This window comes from Vidua macroura, chromosome 29, assembly GCF_024509145.1.
Source record: "Vidua macroura isolate BioBank_ID:100142 chromosome 29, ASM2450914v1, whole genome shotgun sequence".
Taxonomy (NCBI): domain Eukaryota; kingdom Metazoa; phylum Chordata; class Aves; order Passeriformes; family Viduidae; genus Vidua; species Vidua macroura.
The window spans coordinates 414,879-436,541 of NC_071599.1; the positions used below are offsets into that span (position 1 = coordinate 414,879).

Sequence of the window (21,663 nt, forward strand, 5' to 3'; positions counted from 1 at the left end):
TCCCATGGGTACTGTTTGGGGACAGCTTCCATACTCCATAACCCTGTGCCTCTGTTCCCACAGTGCCCACCCAGCCCTGTCCCTTCTCCCTTCCAGCCCAGACCCTCGGCCTCACTGGTGAGTCCCCAGGGGATGCCATATCCCCATCCCACTGTCCCCAGCCTCGCGCTGGCCCTGGCAGGCTGGTGTCCCGGGTCACACGCAGGTGCCCAGACCCTCCAGATCCTCATGGAGCCCCCCTGGAGGCCGGCCGTGGTGTGGGACCGGGTGACACTGACCTGCCAGGGCTCGGGGACCGCTGGTGCCACCACCTGGTACAAGGACGGGCAGCGCTGGGGACAGCAGGGACGTGACCGCTTCACTGTCACCGAGATTGGCACCTACCAGTGTGAGAGATCCGGCACCGAGCGCAGCTCCCCCGTGAGAGTCTCAACTGGTGAGTGAAGGTCTTAAATGATCTGGGTGGCCCCTGACAGGTCTGCGTGGGTTTGACTCCTCATGTGGCGAGATCCTGTCCCCTGCACACAGGGACACACCAGTGCACCCAGATGTCCCCCATGACAGGGGCACCCACCTCGGACCTATCTGGAGCCCCTCAGTGAGATGGGACCCTCCTGTCCCACAGACTGGCTGGTGCTGCAGGTGCCAGTACAGGTGCTGCTGGAGGGGGACACGGTGACACTGCGCTGCCGGGGCCAGCAGGACAACCCAGTCACCAGGGTGCATTTTTCCGGGATAAGAAGGATCTGAGGCAGTTCCTCAGTGGGACCGAGCTGTCCCTGACCCCTCTGCAGCTGAACCAGAGCGGCCGTTACCACTGCGAGGGCTGGGTGAGCTCACATGGGTCACAGTCAGCAGCAGTGGCAGTGACAGTGCATGGTGAGCCCCCCCTCAGCTGGAACTCCAATATCCTGACAGCCCCAAAGCCACTTCCCAGAAAACTCAGAGTCACAGTCCTCACCTCCCCTCTCTTTCCCAGAGCTCTTCTCAGTGCCAATGCTGGAAGGTCCCCCCGAGCCCACCGAGGGGTCACCCCTGAATCTCAGCTGCCTCAGCACCCCCAGCCCCCTGCGGCCCCGAGCCCCCCTCCTGCACATGTTCTACCAGGACGGGCAGGTGGTGGGGGGCCCCCAGGGGTCCCCACACCTGCTGGTGCCCGCCGTTGGGGTCTCCCACTTGGGGAATTACAGCTGTGAGGTGCGCTCCGAGGGGGGGGCCGTGTGGAAGAGCAGTGCCCAACTCCGCGTCACGGTGTGCAGTGAGTGCAGGAATGGGCACGGGGAGCCCCCACAGCCTCCCCAGGTCCCCCATCACTGCCTGGCACCCCCAGCCCTCTCTGACACCTGCCCTGGGGCCCCCAACCCTGCCCAGATCCATCCCTGGCTCCACCCCTCCTTTCACAAGTCCCTCCCCAGGTCCCCCAGGCCTACATGAGTATCCCCATCCTTCCCGGACACCTTTTCCATGTCTCACCATCCTTGCCCTGGGTCCCGCCCAGGTCACCCCATTCCTGGCTTGTGTCTCCCCATCCCTCACTGGGTCCCCTCAGCCCTCCCTGGGTCCCCCCACCCCTCTCTGAGGTCCCTCCAGGGGTCCCCAGGTCCCCCCATCCCCTCCCTGGTGTCACCCACCTCCCTCTCCCGCTGTCCCCTCCCTGCACCCTCCATCCTTCCTCTGAGTTCCTTTCAAAGCCCCCTCCTCATTGCGCCCCCTCTCCCTCACTGGGTCCTCCTCCTCCCTGACCCCCCTGGGTCTGTCACTGTCCCCTGGTGTCCCCCCCTCCCACAGGGATCCCACCATTGGGGGTGTCCCTGTCAGTACAGCCCCTCAGGGGACAGGTGGCACTGGGGAACCACCTGGTTCTGAGCTGCACGGTGGCCATGGGGACAGGTCCCCTATCCTTCTCCTGGCACCGGGTGGGCTCGGGGGCACCGCTGGGCACTGGCCCCCACATGGAGCTGCCCCACGTTGGGCACAATGACAGCGGCCAGTACCGATGCCAGGTCAGTGATGGGGACAGCGTGGCCGAGAGTGACCCCCTGAATGTCACCGTCCTGGGTGAGCAGGACCATGAGGCTGGGGATGACCCCACCCTCGGCACCCCCATCCCACCTCGCCTGGTGCCAGCCCTGTCTGTGTCCCTGCAGTGCCCGTGGCCAATGCCACCATCACCCCCGCTTCCCTGGCACACCTGGTGCGTGCAGGTGACACCGTGACCCTGCACTGCACGGTGCAGGTGGGCTCAGCCCCTGTCACCTTCACCTGGCTGCACAACGGGCAGGAGGTGGCCCGGGGTCCCCTCCTGGAGCTTGGGGCTGTCGATGTGGGACGTTCAGGCACCTACCAGTGTGTGGCCACCAACCAGCTGGGACAGGACGGGCACAACATGTTCTGGGCACTCAGCCCAGAGCTGGCCCTGGCGGTGACACCGTGGGAACACAGGGGCACAGGTGGTGGGGTCACACAGGGTCACCGGGGAGTGCAGCAGCCCTGGAGTGATGGCTGACCCTGATGTGTCCCCCTCTGTTTCTTGCAGTGGCCCCAGGGGTCGGTGGGGCCCTTTTGTTCCTGGTCCTGCTCATGGGTGTCATTGTGGCCTGGCACCGGTGGCACCGTGTGGGTGGGTGACAATGGGGGGACGGGGGTCCCAGGGAGCTGTAGAGGCCTGCAGAGTTGGGGAGCAATAGGGAGGCACCCACAGCCCCAGAACTGTGACTTTGGCTGGGGTCCTGTGGGGTTTGGAGAGGTGCTTGAGGGTCCTGCAGGGATGTTGGGGGTTCTTTCAGGAGCCCTGGGGGTGTGTGGGGGGGTCTCCGTCCCTGTCGGGCTTTGGGTCCTTGAGACTGAGTTCATGGGGGGCACTGGGGAGGTTCCTGAATTCTGGGGGGGTCCAGGGATGCTTGGGGGTCCTGAGGGAAATTGAGGATCCCATGGGTGTTCAGGAATCCTGAGAGGGGTAAGAGTTCTGCGGTCTCCACAGTCACCCCTCCCCTCTCTCCTCGGCAGCTTCCAGGAAGCACCAGGAAAGGTGAGTGGGGGTCTCCAGCCATGAGTCCCCTTTTATGCCCACACCACAACTCTCCATCCCTTCCCACACATCCCCTTTATTCCCTCAGGGCCCTCCCGGATCCCCCAGGCCCCCCAGAGGAGGGGGAGGTGCTATACAGTGACGTTGTGAGCACCAAGCAGATGGGGGGGGAGTATGAGGGGGTACACATCATCCACGAATGTCACCCCACCCAGATCCCACAGCACGTGTCTCTTGCAGTGTCCCCCCGTGCCACCACACTCCAGGATCCCCACATCACCTATACAGAGCTGCGGGGACCCCACGGGCGACCTCAGGAACCCGGTGACATCTACGGGAATGTGCTGTGACACTGGGGGGAACTGGGGGGCACTGCACTGGGGTCCCCACCCATGGGTGCCTACACGTGTGTGTGCTGCCACTAAAAACTGGCCCTCTCCCTCCCTGTGGAGACACAAAGATCCCAAAGGGCTGAGAGAAAACAATCTCCTGAAACAGCAACAAGAGAGAATAAAACCAACAGCAACAGCAACAAGGTTCAGAGTCCCAAGGGTCACAAAAGGAATGATTTCCAGAGAAAGCCCTGGCAAGGAACAAACCCCAGACATTTCCCCCAGCAGGTTTCCTCCACCAGATGAGCCTGGCAGGGCCCTGGACCTTCCTTTGCTCTGATGGCCAAAGCGGCCTTCAGGAGGCTCTAGATTCTCTTCTCCCTGCAACATCAGTAGCTCTTGGGAATGTTTAAATAATGTGTAATCTAATGAATATATGTGTAAGCCCAGCAATGTAACAATATATAGAGAATATGATTTTAAGCTTTTTGAATGCTCTTTGGCTGTTCGTCAAAAGCACCCCAAAGCTGGAAATATTGTCCTTTTTTTATCAGTTAATGTTATAATACACAGCACATAGTCTCTTTCTCGATATTTTGGGAGAACGATACCTAAACGATAATATATTTATCAGACTAAAATATATATTCTACACAGGGATTAGGGTAAAAAGGCTGACAAATTGTAGCATATCAAAAGCAGTTAAAAAGGGATTACAAGCTATATTTATTACAGAATAATTTGGAAAAGCCAATATAATAGTGAAAGCCAATGACTACACAGTTATCCATAACAGGGAGAAGGTGTATTGAAGGCTTGATTTGACTTCTCTTAATCCTGCTCTGATTTTGTCAGCAAGAAATTCAATTCATATCTCAAATTCCGAGGCTGTCTTGCCTAGGACAGGAATTGAGGAGTGATCTCTGCTGGTTCTTGTCTCAACCCAGGAAGCATTTGTTGAAATTTCTCTCCCCATCCAGGTGTGGAGGGCAGTGAGAGAGCAGCTGTGGTGGGTGCAGGGCATCCGGCCACTGCCCAGCCATGGCAAAGCAGGAAGGAGGAGGAGGGTCCAGGTCATGTTGTTGAGCAGATTGTTGTTGTCTTTGCAGTAGTTCTGGGTCTCTCTCAGCACCTTGCTGCAAGGGACAAAATGATCAATTGCTGCATTTCCGGACTGGTTCCCCCACAGCTGCCCCTGCAGGGCCGGTTTCCAGCCAGCCCTGCTCTGAAAACCATCAAAGGCCCCCACAGAGCCACTGCTTGGGCTCCCTCTGGGTTTTGTGCTTCTTGCAGGGCTGAGCAAACCACAGGCAGGCCGTTTTCCCCCACAGAATTCTCACCTCTGCAGCAGCTCTAAAGCTGCCAGAATCAAAGGCAAGGGGGCGGGGGGGACCCTCAGGTCCTGGCTGCCAGCTGGGGCTGGCCAGAGCAGGGCTGGCCAATGGCCACCCCTGTGCAGTGGGGCTGGGCCATGGCTGGGCCCCAGCCTTGGATTGACAGGGGTCCACAGGATGTGCCAGCACTGGGACAGGCACCCGGCCAGGAATGTGCAGGGACATTTCTGGAAGAGCCACCCCCTGAGACAGGACCCTGCATGCCAGGATGTGTAACCCCTGGACTGGATTTCCCCAAAACAAGGACCTCCCAGGACAGGACCGCCTGCTTTTCCCCCAGGACAGAACCCCCTCCCCCTTTCCCACCTGACTCTCATCACAAACGGCCTCTTCCTTCTTGTCCAGGAAAAAGAAAGTGAAACTGTTGAGAGGGCACAGCTCAACACCTCCATCCCCCACAGCCTCCCTACCCTTCCCTGCACCCCCAACACCCCATTTTCCCCCTTCCCTGAGTCCCCCTGTTATGAACAGGCAAATTCAAAGCCAGAATATGTTAAAAAAAATTTGGGCCTGTTTATTAAAATCACAGACAGCTGGGGACGAGGTCCCAGGATAAGCCCAAGACCTCAGCGGCAAGCCAGAAAGTAACAACGTGCAACAGTAACTGTGCACAGGCACAGGGTGTTTCCTTGGCAACAAAGTCCGCGGAAAGACCCCGGGGTGGCCAGCGCCCGGGGTTGTTAAAGTCTCTGGAGGCTGTTGATTGGTGCGTTCTTGATCTTCTCGTTGATTGGCTCATTTTCTGGTCCTTGATTGGTTTATAAGATGGTGCATTTCTGGCCAATCATTCCTGAACTTCGAGGCACCATTGGTTGTTCTGTTTCTCCAATAGCAGGTTGGACTGATGATGTCGTTCTCCGATGCACCTGGCCTCCCCCCCCTTGGTTGGCAACTGTGCACAAACACTTAACTAATGGTACATATTAAACTTCGTAACTAACAGTAACTCACAACCACTTACTACATTAACAATTTAACAATTCATTACATTAACAATTGGTTACATTATTTAACAATTACCTACAACCCATCACCACTCCCACCTATTAAAACGAGTTTATTTGTAACAACTCCCCCCTCTAAATCTTTGATCGGGCTTTAGCCCGCATCAAGCCTTTAATTTAAACAGGAGTATCATAAACTTGGTAAATTCTTCTTAATTTCTGGTACTTTTCATAGGTCTTCTTAGCAGTTTCAGAGTTCTCTCCCAGTTTATTTTCTTGTATGATCATGATCTTCTCGAACTTCTCTTTGCTTAAGCTTTCTAAGGAATTCTGCACAATGTTAGTTATCAACCGAATTAGACAAGGTATTAAACAAGGAAGTAGAATAAGACTTATTAAGGCACTTCCTGCAATCAATAAAACCTTCTTCCACCATTCTCCCCCCAAGAGGTTATCCCACCAATTTAATTTTATTAGAGGGCTCCATCTTTGGACTGGGACATGTGCCAATTTCCTAATCCTGGTTGTAATGTTTTTGATAAGATCTCCATAATCATCAATTTCAATACAACACTCTGATGAATTAAATTTACCACAGACCCCCCCTTCTTCTGCCAATAAGTAATCCAATGCTAATCGATTTTGGTAGATAGCCGTTCTCATTTGGCGGTTTTGGGTAGAGATTAGATCTAAAACCATGGCTGTTTCATTGGTTATGATTTCCAACACTGCCTGTAATCTAATAATTCTATTTAACATATAAATGGGAGTTCGGTATCCCCACGACCCGTCTTGGGCCCAAGTGGCAGGGCCATATGTCTCGATTATTCTTTCTGGAGGCCACTCTTCTTCCCCCCACTTTTGAGAACCACCAATTAAGTCTCTTCTTTTACGTTTTAATTCATCATATAAGGGAATTCCTAGATGTTGACTTTCGTCTCTGGGCAGTAAAAAGAAAGAAGGTTTTATAATACCTAGTGTACAACTTCCTGTCCAATCTTTAGGCAACATTACATATGCCATTCTACCACAAAGCCAAAATAACTCATTTGGAGCTCTCCAGAATTTATGATGTTCTACAGAAGTGATCCCATTTTTACTCCAAAACTTGTACATTTGGGGATCATCATGGAAAGGGTTGGGATCTGTGGTAATACATTCATATAGTTTTTCCTTTTGAATATAAGAACATCCCTGTTTTTGTTTTCTAGACCAATAGAGGTGAGGAGCTCCAGGAATCCACCATTGGTGGGTGTCGTTGGTAACTAGATATCGTTTACAGGATAACTCACCCACATATGAAATGAACTTAGAAGATCCCTTCCTCCACAGACATTCTTCCCCGATTACCTCAGATTTTAAATTCCATACTTCTTCGTCATTCCTTTTATCTTGCACAGGTGATGACCTTTGGATTCTCATCTTATTCCTCATTAACCTTAAGATCTCTTTTGGACTCAGTGCGATTCCTTCCCACGGCCAGATTTCTGCTGTTCTAGTGTCTCCACAAATCCAACAATTAGTTATATTAAATTCATGACTTATTTTTTCAACTAGGTCTAAAAACAGATTTTTCCCACCTAGAATCTTGAGTCCTGCTTCTTTCCTTATTACCCCTTTTACTTCCTTTTCCTTTATAAAGTCAGGTTCGTGAACCTCTTTTGCTTTCTCCTTTTTCTCTGGCTTCTTCTCCAAACATATCCATTTTTCCCTGGTAGGGCATTCTCCCAACAGTTTTTGTTTATGATTTCCTATATTTTCGGAGAGCCAATAGGTTGTACCGTCCTCTACACATGTTGTTAATTGTAAAAAGTCAATACAGTTGGGACTCGGATTTGTATGAATTCTTAGGACGGCACTCCGAGAGTCTCCTGCATAAAGTGGATAGTAACATTTATCACAGGGGTCCATCGGACTTCCCTGGATGTTTATTACTGTTAGCAGTGCTAACAGCAACAAGGGTCCGGTACAGGGCACTCTCCCAACCTCCATATTTTTACCCCCTCTTTGGGAAGGCCTATGGTGTATCTGCTTTGTGGCAAGAGTGTATCCTGACCCGGTCTTGCCCCTTGTAATATGATCTTACCGTTACCTCCTCCTGCAGTGACTTACTTCCCTCCTTGTATTGACCTGAGTATTTCTTTTTAGGGCCTGATTACTAAATGAGTGGGAGGATGCTCTATTCTTTGGGATCTGCAATAAAAAAAATACCAGAAATTTGACGTGAGTTATAATAAATACTTCAATACAAACAATTTTAACTTTTTATACTAATAACAAGTTAGAATAATTATTTAAATAATAGGTAACAATTAATAACATCTGAACAGTTCATAATAGATTAAAACCCTGCTCTTCTTCTTATTTCACTTCTCTTGAGGTTTTCTCTTTAAAGTCAGTTTTGTATCAGATGTATTAACCACTGTCCACTCGGTGGGAGCTTGTACCGGACCTTTGACTCTTGTGACATGTGTCCATCCTCTTTCTTGGGTCCTTACTGCAGTTTCAGTAGTTAAGAGAACCTGGAAGGGACCCTCCCACATGGGAGATAATGGCTGTTCTTTCCACACCTTTATTAAAACCCAGTCTCCCGGCTGAAACGAATGAATTTTAAAGTCAATTGGGGTACTTTGGGGAAGATATCCGTTTTTCCTTAATTCCTCTAAGGTATTCGCAATCACTTGTACATACTTCTTGGTACTCTGTTCTCCCTCTTCGTAAGTCCCCGTGTGGTCTGAGACAGTTAGAAATGGCAACCCAAACATCATTTCATAAGGAGAAATGCCAATATCAGCTCTTGGTTTTGTTCTTATTCTCATTAGTGCTAATGGAAGACATTTTAACCAGTTCATTTTTGTTTCCTCCACCAATTTGGTGAGTGTTATTTTTAAGGTTTGGTTCATTCTCTCCACTCTTCCTGAGCTTTGAGGTCTCCATGGGGTGTGAAGTCTCCATACCATTCCTAAAGCCTCTGTTATCTGATGTAGGACCTTGGCTGTGAAATGTGGCCCTCTGTCCGAATCAATAATGTTTACAATACCATATCTCGGTATGACTTGTTCCAGTAAGATCTTACTAACCACTCCTGCTGTAGCTCTTGTAGTTGGAAATGCTTCAACCCAATGAGTCAGATGATCTATTATCACTAATAAATACTTAAACCTTTGGACTGGGGGAAGTTCAGTAAAATCGATTTGGACATTTTGGAAAGGTCTCTGGGCCAATTCTCTTCCACCCAGTGGGGCTTTTCTCATTACTTTTCTATTTATTCTCTGACAAATCATACAATCTCTTGTGATTATCTTAGCTACTTCAAATATACCAATGCATACATAAGTTCGTAGAAAATGATCGCACAAGGCCTGTGTTCCCCAGTGGGTTGAAGCATGCAAATTCTCCAAAATTTTCCTGGCTAGCGCTTTGTTTAATACCTGTCTCCCATCTGGCATTATCCACTTCCCTTTTTCATCTTTTATTCCCCCATGTTTTAGCAACTCTTTTTGTTCTTGCTCACTAAAAATTGGGTTTTCTTTCTTATCTCTGTCCCCCAGATTGACTAACTGCAGGATTTTCTCTTCTTTTTCTAAGGCAGCCTCTTTAGCTGCTCTGTCTGCTAAATTGTTGCCCTGCACCTCTTTAGAAGTTCCTTTCTGGTGACCTTTTATATGTACCACTGCAATTTCCAAAGGGTCTTTGAGAGCTTCCAATGTTTCCTTGATTAGCTTTTCATGGACTAAGGTCTTGCCTTTAGAGTTTATAAACCCCCTTTCTCCCCAGATCTTACCAAACGTATGTACTACACCATAGGCATATTTGGAGTCAGTGTAAACAGTTCCTTTCTTGTACTTTAACCACTGCAGCCCTTTTAGTAAAGCATAAACCTCACAACACTGTGCAGACCATTTTGCTGGAAGCCTCCCTTTTTCTATAATTTCCATACTCTTACCATCTATTACTGCATATCCTGACATTCTCTTCCCCTCCTTTACCCTGGAAGAACCATCCACAAACAACACTTCTCCTTCTGGTAATGGCTGCTCTTGCAAATCTTCCCTTACTTTGGTCTGCAAATCTATGACTTCTATACAACAATGTTCTAAATTTTCTTGTGGCTCTCCATACAAAAATTGGGCTGGATTTTGAACATTCGTTGTGGCTAATTCTAAATTCTCAATATTGGTGAGCATCAATTCATATTTTAACAGCCTGCTGTCTGTAATCCACTGACTCGCTCTCTTACTCAATATAGTTTTCAAATCATGAGGTGTATACACTTTGATTTTGCTCCCAAATGTTAGTTTGTATCCCTCCTCTACCAAAGCTACAGTAGCAGCCACTGATTGTAAACATGTAGGCCATCCTCTCACTACCGGGTCTAATAGCTTGGACACATAAGCTACTGGTTTTCTATCTCCGCACCACTTTTGGACCAATACTCCATATGCAATACCTTCTTCTACATTTATAAACAACTCAAAGGGTCTGTCTAAATTGGGTAAACTTAAAACTGGTGCTGTCACTAACTTTTCTTTCAACTCTTGTAACTTCTGTTCATCTTCCTCATTCCAATCTATAGGTTCTTCTTCAACTAATTTATCATATAGGAACTTAACTAGTTTAGTATGCCCATCAATCCACAATTTACAATATCCGATTAACCCCAACAATTTCCTTACATCCCTTTTTGTTTTCGGTGCAGGTAGGGAGAGGATCCCTTGAATTCGCTCAGCTTCTAATTTCTTGTATCCTTTCCCAATCAGATGACCTAAATATTTCACTTCCTGTTCTACAAATTGGAGTTTCTTTTTTGACACTTTTAAACCCTTTTCCCCAAAAAAGTTTAATAATTTCACTGTTGTTGCTTGAACCTGTTCCCTCTGTTCCCCTGACACCAACAAATCATCAACATATTGCAGAATTTGGGTATCTCCCACTGGTTGAAACTGCCTTAACAATTCTTCCAAAGCCTGGCCAAACAAATTTGGAGATTCTGTAAAACCTTGGGGTAGTCTGGTCCATTGGAGTTGTTGTTTCCTTCCTGTTTCCTCATCCTGCCACTCAAAGGCAAACCAACTTCTACTTTCTTCAGCTAGAGGACAAGCCCAGAAGGCATCTTTCAAATCTATCACACTGAACCATGCATGTTTCGGTGGTACCTTACTTAGAAGTGTATACGGATTGGTTACTACAGGGTACCGTGAAATTGTCTGTTTGTTCACCTCCCTTAGATCTTGGACTAATCGGTAAGTACCATCTGATTTCTTTACCGGTAATATCGGCGTGTTATGGGGAGACATGCATGGTTCTAGTATTCCATCTTTAATCAATTCTTTTATAACTGGAGCTAGTCCTTGTTTCCCTTCGGCCGAAATAGGATATTGCTTTACTCGAATTGGTGAAGTTCCTGGTTTCATTTTTACTTCTATGGGGGGTATATCAAGTAGGCTGCGGCCTCCCCCTTCTGCCCAGACTTCGCTATTGATTTCACTTTCATCCTCCGACTTGAGAACCAGCATCTCTGCTACCATCTTTCCCTCTTTAGGGATTACCCCTACCCCTAATTGTACCTGTAGGTCTCTACCTAATAAATTACATTCCAATTTAGGCATATATAACAAATCTACATATCCTTCTCTTGAATTTCCTTTAACCACAACTTGCTCTATTACCGATACTTCAAAAGGCTCATTACTAGCACCTCTCACTTTACACACTCTTTGACTCAATTTACAACCTTTTGGGAACCGTGAAACACATGACCTATCAGCCCCAGTGTCAACTAAAAATTCAAATTCTTCCCCCTGGGGACCTATTTCCAAATTTATCAAGGGCTCCAACTTATGCTCACCCATCTTCCCCAGGGGATAGAGCCCCTGACACCCCTAATCATCATTTTCTCCAATCTCCGTTTCTTTGTACAGCCTCCTGTCTTTTCTCCATTTCTTACACTCCTTCCTAAAGTGACCTTTTTCACCACAATAAAAACATTTCCCCTCCCAGGAGTCTGCGTCCTGCCCTCGAATCTCTTCCTTCCTTGATTTTTCCCTTCCCTTCGGCTCTTCCCTTTCTCTGTCCTGACTCTCCCTAGCTATTGCAACCATAATTCTAGCCTTCGATTTCATCTTTTCTTCCTCCCTCCTCAAATAAACTCTCTGTGCCTCCCTTAACAATTCATTCATGTCTTTTTCCTGCCATTCTTCTATCTTCTCTAACTTCCTTCTAATATCTGGCCATGCTCTAGTTACAAATTGCACCTTTACCAACACTTTCCCTTCTGTGCTCTCTGGATCCACACTGGAATATAATTGGAAATTTCGCCTTAGCCTATCTAACCAGGCATTTGGGGTTTCATCTTTCTCCTGCTGGCTATCAAAGGCCAACTTTGCATTACTAGTCCGGGGGACCGCTCCCCGGATGCCTTTAATAACCAAAGACCTATAACAATTCATATTTCTACGGCCCTCTTCCGTATTTGGATTCCAATCAGGTGGAGTGAGAGGCATCTTCTCCTCACCCCGCGGCCCGGCCCTATTCTCTTTCTCCCATGCTTTTATGCCTGCAACCCGAATAAAATGCATTTCCTCTGAAGAAAAAAGAATACCTAAAATAGAATTCATTTCCTCCCAAGTATATGTACTTGAACCTAAAAACTGATCAACTTGATCAGCAACTCCTATAGGATCTTCCAATAGGGGTTTAAGTTCTTTCTTAAAACTTCTCACCTCTGAGCCCGTCAAAGGTGCATTTACAAAACCGATTCCCCCCTGGACACCTCCCATCGGAACCTCTCTCAAAGGTAATAACCTTTCTCCTGCTTCCCCCTTTTGGAAGCTCCTCTCAGCTTGTGATCTAGTATTATAATGATGACTACCTGAGATTGCAATCCTCTCTTTTGGTCTTACAACTCTTTCGCACTCACAGTTGTGAGTCGCCACCCCCTCCAAGCTACTCTGTTGAGTTTGTGTAAGATTTTGTGTGGGAGGCAGAGGGAGGGTGACAGGGATGGAGAGAGGCATGGGAGAAACTGCTGGAGTGGGGACTGTCGGTGAAGTCAGAAGAGTATGACAAGGTGCGGGTTGGGCAGGAAGGGATGCTGATGGAGTAGAGTGGGGGACAGGTTGAGTAGGGAGGGGCCCTGAAGAGATAGGAGGGGAAATAGGCTGAACAGGGAGAGATGCTGGAGGAGCCAGAATGGGTTCGGGTTGGATAGGAGGGGGTACTGGAGGAGGAAGATAATCCAATGGATCCCATTTTTGCTTAAATTCTTCTTTTCCCTCTTTTATTTCTTTACCCACCCTATACATTCGGACCTTTTTATCCCAAATTTCATTTTCCAGCCAACAGTTTGCATATTCGATTTCTTCCTCGTCTAGTACTTCTCTTGAATTAACATATTTATTTAAAGCTAGACATAACCATTTTTCTTTTGACCCATACCAAGGCCAATTAACAGGTCCTTCTTGAATGTTCTTTTGTGGCCATATTTCAATACAATAATGTATCATTTTTATCTTATCCAATTCCTTTAAATTTTTATCATGGTCCCAATTCTCTAACATTTCCCCCAATGGACTGTCTTGTGGTATGTCTTTCAATTTCATTTTCTTAGCTTTTCCCTTATGGATACGCTTACTTGCACACTGACCCATAACTATAAACAACTTGTATCAATTTAACTAAATAGACAACTTCGCAATAAGTCACTGTGTAAACTTTAAAGAAGAATGACAATCCAAAAGGATTTACAATAAAAAGAACAACTAGAATTTAAACATAAATCAATAGGAGACCCCGTGGGAAAATTGAATACCGTGGGAACGAAAATAATGACCCGTGGGAAAATTAGATGCCGTGGGAACCAAGACTCAAAACAAACCAAAATGGCTGATCAGCCGGAAGTCTTTTCAAATGTCTATCACTCACTCCCAAACCACTCCCCTTCTCGAGGGGAGTACCCCAAAAGCAACTAAAATGGCTCCTCTGAGCCACCCACACTCACACACACACACTATCAATGACTTAAAATCTGTGTACTAAAACAACAAAATGTCGGCTCTTTAACACAACCTCACAAGATACCCTCTGACACAAACAGAAATCCTAACCCAAAGATATAAGCTGACAAAACGCCAAAAACTCTCTACTCAAAGCAATGTACACCTCAATCACTTGAAGCAAAAAATTACACAGAATACCACAAACAATACTGCAAAATACCAAATTGGTATTTTTGTGTTAAAACAAATAAAACAACACAATATAATAATCCAATAAATAACACTATTGGTAACAACAGACAAAATAAACGAACTTGATAATATCGACCACAAAATTCCAATTAAGAGCAAATCACACATAGACGAGACAACTTATATATACTAGAACAAAATAATATCCCTAACTGACAGGTTCTAAACCCTCCCTCCTACCCCTAATGGATAGAGGGACTTCTCCTAGCCGGCGGCCTTTTGCCCTCCCCGGCCCGTCGCCGTGCTAGGAGGAATTTCCCCTTGGCCAGACCCCCTGGCCTAGGGTCCTATTCCCCTCTGGTCAGGCTCCTACTCCCTCCCCCTGCCAAAGGAGGGACAATCCCCCAACCGGTGGCCTCACTACCAGTAGGTCTCCAGTTGAGAGTCTTTAGCCCACCCCAGAGGTCCTAGTTCCTCAAGATGCCCGGGACACTTCCCGCGCTCACCTTGAGGAACTGCCCTTCAGATTGCTTGAGCCGGTGGAACTCCCCTGCGCCCCCCTTGTCCACTCCCCTCCCAGCCAGCCGCCCCAATGCCTGTCACTGTACTAGGAGGCCCAGTTCCAAAGGTCTTTCTGGCAAGCCAGAACGTTTCTGGCAAGCCAGAAAGTTATCCCTACCAACCACCACCTTCGGTTCCTTCGTTTTTGGATCAAGGGTCCAGGGACCGTCCACCCCCCTCCCAGCCAGCCGCCCCAATGCCTGTCACTGTACTGGGAGGCCCGGTTCCGAAGGTCTTTCTGGCAAGCCAGAAAGTTATCCCAACCAACCACCACCTTCGGTTCCTTCGCCTTTTTGGCTCAAGCAACCCCTAGGAGCCCCCACCACCCTGGGGGAACGGGAGCCTACGCGGGTAAGGGCAGGAGAAAAGGAGGTACTCCCCCTTCACCCACGCTAAGGAGGGTCCCTCGGGGTTCCACACTCACTCCAATGATTTATTCCAATCGCTTCCCTCCGTTCCCGGCCGGCCCCCTCTCGGGAGTCCGAAAACGCGGTACTAGGAGGTCCACTGTCACTTCGGGAGTCTGAGGTGCCAGCCCCCGTCTCACTCACTCACCATGCATGAGCGTACCCCCTTATGCCTGCCCCACTCGCAACGCCTACCTGTGCGCTGCAAGCCCCGCTCCCTCTCGAAGGGCCTTTTCAGTCTGGGTTGCCGGGTCCTCAGTCGTCTCTCGGGTGTAGCCAGCAACCGTCTTCGGTCTCAGAGAAATCCAAGTTCGGGCAGCGATAAAAAAAAAAACGCTGGACCGGTCTTCCCGGACCTGTCCTTCTCCGGGACCGCCTCTGGGGCGTGGCTATCCCGGACGAGCCCCCAATCTGTTATGAACAGGCAAATTCAAAGCCAGAATATGTTAAAAAAAATTTGGGCCTGTTTATTAAAATCACAGACAGCTGGGGACGAGGTCCCAGGATAAGCCCAAGACCTCAGCGGCAAGCCAGAAAGTAACAACGTGCAACAGTAACTGTGCACAGGCACAGGGTGTTTCCTTGGCAACAAAGTCCGCGGAAAGACCCCGGGGTGGCCAGCGCCCGGGGTTGTTAAAGTCTCTGGAGGCTGTTGATTGGTGCGTTCTTGATCTTCTCGTTGATTGGCTCATTTTCTGGTCCTTGATTGGTTTATAAGATGGTGCATTTCTGGCCAATCATTCCTGAACTTCGAGGCACCATTGGTTGTTCTGTTTCTCCAATAGCAGGTTGGACTGATGATGTCGTTCTCCGATGCACCTGGCCTCCCCCCCCTTGGTTGGCAACTGTGCACAAACACTTAACTAATGGTACATATTAAACTTCGTAACTAACAGTAACTCACAACCACTTACTACATTAACAATTTAACAATTCATTACATTAACAATTGGTTACATTATTTAACAATTACCTACAACCCATCACCACTCCCACCTATTAAAACGAGTTTATTTGTAACACCCCCAACCCGTTCCCTACTCAGGTGCTCCCTGGATTGCTGTGCCAGGAACCGGAGGTGAGGGGACATGGCACAAAAGTGAGGAAAGTAAGGAAAAAAGAGAAATAAAGAGAGGAAAAAGTCAAGGGCAGGGGAGGGCACAAAAGCAGAGCTGCCCAGGACCCCCATGTGATGCCTGCCCAGGAAACAAGCACTCCAGGGGGCTGTGCTGGGCCTTGGGTCACCCCAAAATCTGAGGCACTCCAGGCAGGAGGTGTGACTCCGGGCCCACCCAGCCACTGCCCTGGCACTCCTATTCCCCTGGGAACCCAACCATGGGACCCCCATTGCCTTGGTCTCTCCTCCCTGGGGACCCCCATCCCTGGACTGCCGTTGCCCAGGGCCACCCTTGCCTTGATCCCATCCCATGGGCTGCTTCTTCCCCCACAACCACTATTCTTGAGGGTCACATTTTTCACCATTGAACCCCCAACCCTGGCACCGACATGCCATGACCCCAGATCCCTGGGGACTGTGTTCTGGCAGGATCCCTGAATACCCCCCAGCATAGAGACCCCAATTCCCCTGGCCCCTATTCTCCTGGACCCCCATTCTTGGTGAACTTCTCCCCACATCCCCTGACCCCCCCACTCCTGACAACAGCTTTTCCACCATGTCTCCAGACTACTCCATAATGTCCCCAGCCTGTCCCCTGCTGTGTCTCCACCCTTCCCCCACCCTGCCCCCACCAAGGGCCACCTACGCATGGGGACGAGACGTGACCTCGCTTCCTTCCCCTTCATCCAAAGAGCCGCCAGCCAGGGGAGTGGTGGCCACAGCAGCCAGTGACAGCCAGTCCACATGGCTGGGGACAGCGGGATGGCCGGGAAGGTGACGCTGCTCCTGCGGGGTGAGTGCCCCGGGCACGGGCCTGACAGCCCGGGGATGGGCCCTGGTGAGGCAGAGACCAGTGGAGAGGGGGGCACAGGGGAGCTGTGGGGTCCCCTGAGGTCCCCAAGGCCAGCAGTGCCAGTCCATGTTGCCCACAGTGGAGCTTGGTGAGACTGGGGATGTAGGGTGGCTTTGGGGCCAGGAAGAGGGGGCAGGAATGTGGGGATGGGGATGTGGGGACAGGAATGTGGGGACTGACACCTTCGGGCTCAGGTAGCTCTGGGCATGGGGACAAGGGAACTGGGATGCAGGGACAGAAGGGGACAAGAAGGGTGAGGATGTGGCCATGGGGATGGGATCATGGGGATAGGATCAGGAGCTGGTGGGGGTGACCTGGGCCAGCATGGGGTGTGTCCATGGTGTCCTTGTGCCTGGGGTGTCCACAGTGTCTCCATGTTCTGCCTCAGCCCTGGGTGGCTTCAGTGTTCCTGTTCCCAAGGTGTCCATGCTACACGTATGTGGTGCAGGGGTGGCTGTGACACAGACATGTCCCCCTGCCTCTCCAAATCTTTTGGGGACCACCCTCAAAAACTTTCTCACAAGAACTGAAAGTTTCTCCCTTGTGAGAAACAGGGACAGTTTGGGGACAGCTCCCACACTCCATGCCCCCCATGCCTCTGACCCCATGGTGCCAACCCCACCCAGCCCTGTTCCTTCTCTCTTCCAGCCCAGACCCTCAGCCTCGCTGGTGAGTCCTCACGGGATGCCATGTCCCCACCCTGCTGTCCCCAGCCCCACCCTGGCCATGGCAGGCTGGTGTCCCCTGTCACCCACAGGTGCCCAGACCCTCCAGCTCCTCCTGGAGCCACCCTGGAGGCCGGCGGTGTTGTGGGACCTCGTGACACTGACCTGCCAGGGCTCAGGGACTGCCGGTGCCACCACCTGGTACAAGGATGGGCGGCGCTGGGGGCAGAATGGGTGTGACCACCTCATGGTCACAGTGAGTGGCACCTATGAGTGTGACAGACCTGGAACCGGGTGCAGCCCCCCCGTGAACATCTCAGACAGTGAGAGTGGTTTGGGTGTCCCCAGCCTGGCACTGCGGGGACCCTGAGGGCTCTGGGTGGGCTCTGGGTGGGCTCCGCTCCATGGGTCACCCCCTGGTGTGACCAGAGCATGTCCCCTGCTCTGGGGACATCCCAGATCATCCCAATGAGGGGGGACCCCCGTGCTGAAATTGGGGACCCCTGGTACACTGGTGTGACCCAATGGGGGTTCCTGGTGCCATCGGGTATGACAGGGCCCCTCTGTCCCCCAGACTGGCTGGTGCTGCAGGCACCAGTGCGGGCGCTGCTGGAGGGGGACACAGTGACACTGCGCTTCCGGGTCTGGCAGGACATGATGGTCACCTGAGTGTCCTTCTACCATGAGGGGATGGAACTGGGGCAGCTCTGCAATGGGACCAAGCTGTCGCTGTCCCCTCTGCAGCTGAACTACAGCAGCCGCTACCACTGCAAGGGCTGGGTGAAATCATTGGGGTGGAAGGAGTCAGCGCTGGTGACAGTGACAGTGAAGGGTGAACACCCCACAGCCGCCACTCTGACACCCCCACAGCCCCTCCCCAGGGACTCGGGGTCAGAAATCCCCCTCCCCTCTCCTACCCAGAGCTCTTCCCGGTGCCTGTGCTGGAGGGTCCCCCTGAGCCCACCGAGGGGTCCCTTCTGACTCTTAGCTGCCTCAGCACCCCCAAGCCCCTTGCGGTCCCAAGCCCCCCTCGTGCACGTGTTCTACCAGGACGGACAGGTGGTGGGGGGCCCGCAGGGGTCCCCACACCTGCTGGTGCCCGCCGTTGGGGTCTCCCACTCAGGGAATTACAGCTGCGAGGTGCGCTCCGAGGGGGGGGCCATGCGGAAGAGCAGCGCCCGGCTCCGCGTCACGGTGCGCAGTGAGTGCGGGGATGGGCACGGGGAGCCCCCACAGCCCCCCGGGGTCCCTGCCTTGGCACTTCCATGACACCCAGACACCTTTCTTGGGTCCCCCCACCTCTGCCCTGTGTCCCCTAGACCCTTTGTTTTGTGACCCCATCCACAACATCCCCCATCACACCCATCCCCCCCGGCCCAATCCCCCCACACCAGCTGCCAGCCCCTCCCTGTGGCCTCAGCCCTGTCTGTGTCCCCACAGTGCCCGTGGCCAATGCCACCATCACCCCCGCTCCCCTGGCACACCAGGTGCATGCAGGTGACACTGTGACCCTGCACTGCTCGGTGCAGGTGGGCTCAGCCCCTGTCACCTTCACCTGGCTGCACAACGGGCAGGAGGTGGCCCGGGGTCCCCTCCTGGAGCTTGGGGCTGTCGATGTGGGACGTTAAACCAACCCTGGAGGTGACACCGTGGGGACACAGGAACACAGGTGGGGTCACACAAGGTCACCAGGGAATGCAGCACCCTTAAGTGGATGGGTGAACGTGATGTGTCCCCCTCTGTTTCTTGCAGTGGCTGCAGGGGTTGGTGGGGCCCTTTTGTTCCTGCTCCTGCTCCTGGCTGTCATTGCGGCCTGGCACTGGTGGCACAGTGTGGGTGGGTGACAATGGGGGACAGGGGTCCGAGAGAGCTGTAGGAAGTCCCCAGAATTGCGGAGCAATACGGCGGGACCCACAGCCCCAGAATTGTGACCTTGGCTGGGGTTCTGTAGTGTTTTGGGAGGCACTGGAGGGTCCTGCAAGAATGTGGAGGTTCTTTCAGGGGCCCTGGGGGCATTTGGGGGTTCTCTGTCCCTGCCAGGCTTTGGGTCCTTGAGACTGAGTTGGTAAAGGGCACTGGGGAGGTTCATGAATTCTGGGGGGCTTCAGGGTTGCTTGGGGGTCCTGAGGGAAATTGAGGTTCCCATGGGTGTTCAGGAATCCTGAGAGGGGTCAGGGCCCTCGGACCCCACAGTCACCCCTCCCCTCTTTTTGCTGCACCTGCCAGGAAGCACCAGGAATGGTGAGTGGGGGTCTCCAGCCATGAGTCCCCTTTGATGCCCACCTCACAACTCTCCATCCCTTCCCACACATCCCCTTTATTCCCTCAGGGCCCCCCCCCCGGATCCCCCGGCCCCCCCAGAGGAGGGGGAGGTGCTATACAGTGACGTTGTGAGCACCAAGCAGACGGGGGGGGAGTATGGCGGGGATACATGCAGAGGGACATTTCACCCACGAGTGTCGCCCCACCCAGATCCCACAGCCCCTGTCTCTCGCAGTGTCCCCCCGTGCCACCACACTCCAGGATCCCCACGTCACCTACGCGGAGCTGCGGGGACCCCACAGGCGACCTCAGGAACCCGGTGACATCTACAGGAATGTGCTGTGACACTGGGGGGAACTGGGGGGCACTGCACTGGGGTCCCCACCCATGGGTGCCTACACGTGTGTGTGCTGCCACTAAAAACTGGCCCTCTCCCTCCCCGTGGAGACACAAAGATCCCAAAGGGCTGAGAGAAAACAATCTCCTGAAACAGCAACGAGAGAGAATAAAACCAACAGCAACAGCAACAAGGTTCAGAGTCCCAAGGGTCACAAAAGGAATGATTTCCAGGGAAAGCCCCCAAAAGGGAACAAACTCGGGACATTTCCCCCAGCACGTGTCCTCCACCAGAGGAACCTGGCAGGGCCCTGGACCTTCCTTGCTCTGAAGGCTCTGGATTCTCTTGTCCCTGCAACATCAGAAGCTCTCGAGAACGTTTAAATAATGTGTAATCTAATGAATATATGTGTAAGTCCAGCAATGTAACAGTATATAGAGAATATGATTTTAAGCTTTTTGAGTGCTCTTTGGCTGTTCGTCAAAAGCACCCCAGAGCTGGAAATATTGTCCTTTTTTTAATCTTATTATTAAACTTTTAAAAATTCTAATGAGCGAACTCTGGTTTTCACAGGCATACAGAATTTCTTGGACTTTTTTCAGTCCTTTATATTTTCCATGGAGTAGGATTGCCACCTGCTGTTCGATATTCTGAATGTCAGTGCTTATTTTGGGTGTTTTACTTCGATTTCCTATGGTTCCATCATCATCACATCCTTTGGTGATGGCAGTTTTTGGGTTTGAATTTAAGGTAACCCCCTATTTTCATAATCTTGAAGTTTAAAGTGTGGGGGAAACCCTGTTGCCTTTCCTTATTAAGGGTTTAAATTGAGGAAACCCCCCTTTCCCCTTCATTTGAGAGTTTTAAATTAAGGGAAATGCCTCTTTTTTCCATATTTTAGGGGATTAAATTGGTTAGGAGAACCCATTTATTTGTCATTTCATAGGTTTGAGGTCAACACCCAAACTCTGCTTCATCCTTTGCCCGAACCTTCATGTGGGCAGGTTTGAGCTCCTGCACAATCCACCTGTGCTGACTTTGTCCATTCCTTGTCCTGGCACTGGAGATGAGACTCAGGACTCTTCCATCTTTCATATTTATTTAGTGTTCTGAAGGTTTTAAGTCAATGTAATCAAGCCACAGCTGCTGAGGTTTGCTCATTTTCCCAGTCCCTCATAATCAATAACAAATATCCAAGGATTGCTCCCAGACAAAATGGCTCTGGCTGCCCTTGGAATCCCGGAGGCCACCTCTCAGCTGCCCCCAAGAAATGGGGGTGGAACACTTTCCTTCTTGTGCATCTTGGTTTGAAAACAAACATCTGCCAAGGAGAGCAGGAATGGAAAAGAAGACCCACTCGCTCCAAATTATTATAAATTCAAAAATACAGGGCTTTCTGATGAAAAATGTAGAAAAGGGAATAACAGCTCTTTATGAGAAAATAAGTAGAACAGAACAAACAACACAAAACCAGAACTTTCTCACCTGCTCAGGGGGAAAAAAGATGTTTTTTCATCTTTATTGCAGTTATAACCATGGCCGGCAGGGGGCGCTGCAGGGAGCACTCCCGGCCA

At 50.8% G+C, this 21,663-nt stretch overlaps 2 protein-coding genes across 2 annotated transcripts; both read left to right on the top strand.

The window, feature by feature from the left end:
* The first annotated feature begins 132 nt into the window (after window positions 1-132).
* LOC128820266 (Fc receptor-like protein 2) lies at window positions 133-3,378 on the top strand. The gene is given in 8 exon segments (XM_054000919.1): window positions 133-436; window positions 626-721; window positions 724-879; window positions 980-1,258; window positions 1,789-2,058; window positions 2,148-2,450; window positions 2,537-2,620; window positions 3,137-3,378. Coding segments are annotated over 8 exon segments (1,734 nt in total).
* Window positions 3,379-15,668: 12,290 nt separating this feature from the next.
* LOC128820267 (Fc receptor-like protein 3) lies at window positions 15,669-20,097 on the top strand. The gene is given in 11 exon segments (XM_054000920.1): window positions 15,669-15,692; window positions 16,665-16,746; window positions 17,474-17,494; window positions 17,583-17,813; window positions 18,065-18,322; window positions 18,412-18,491; window positions 18,493-18,691; window positions 18,931-19,113; window positions 19,243-19,326; window positions 19,717-19,731; window positions 19,988-20,097. Coding segments are annotated over 11 exon segments (1,287 nt in total).
* Window positions 20,098-21,663: the final 1,566 nt, after the last annotated feature.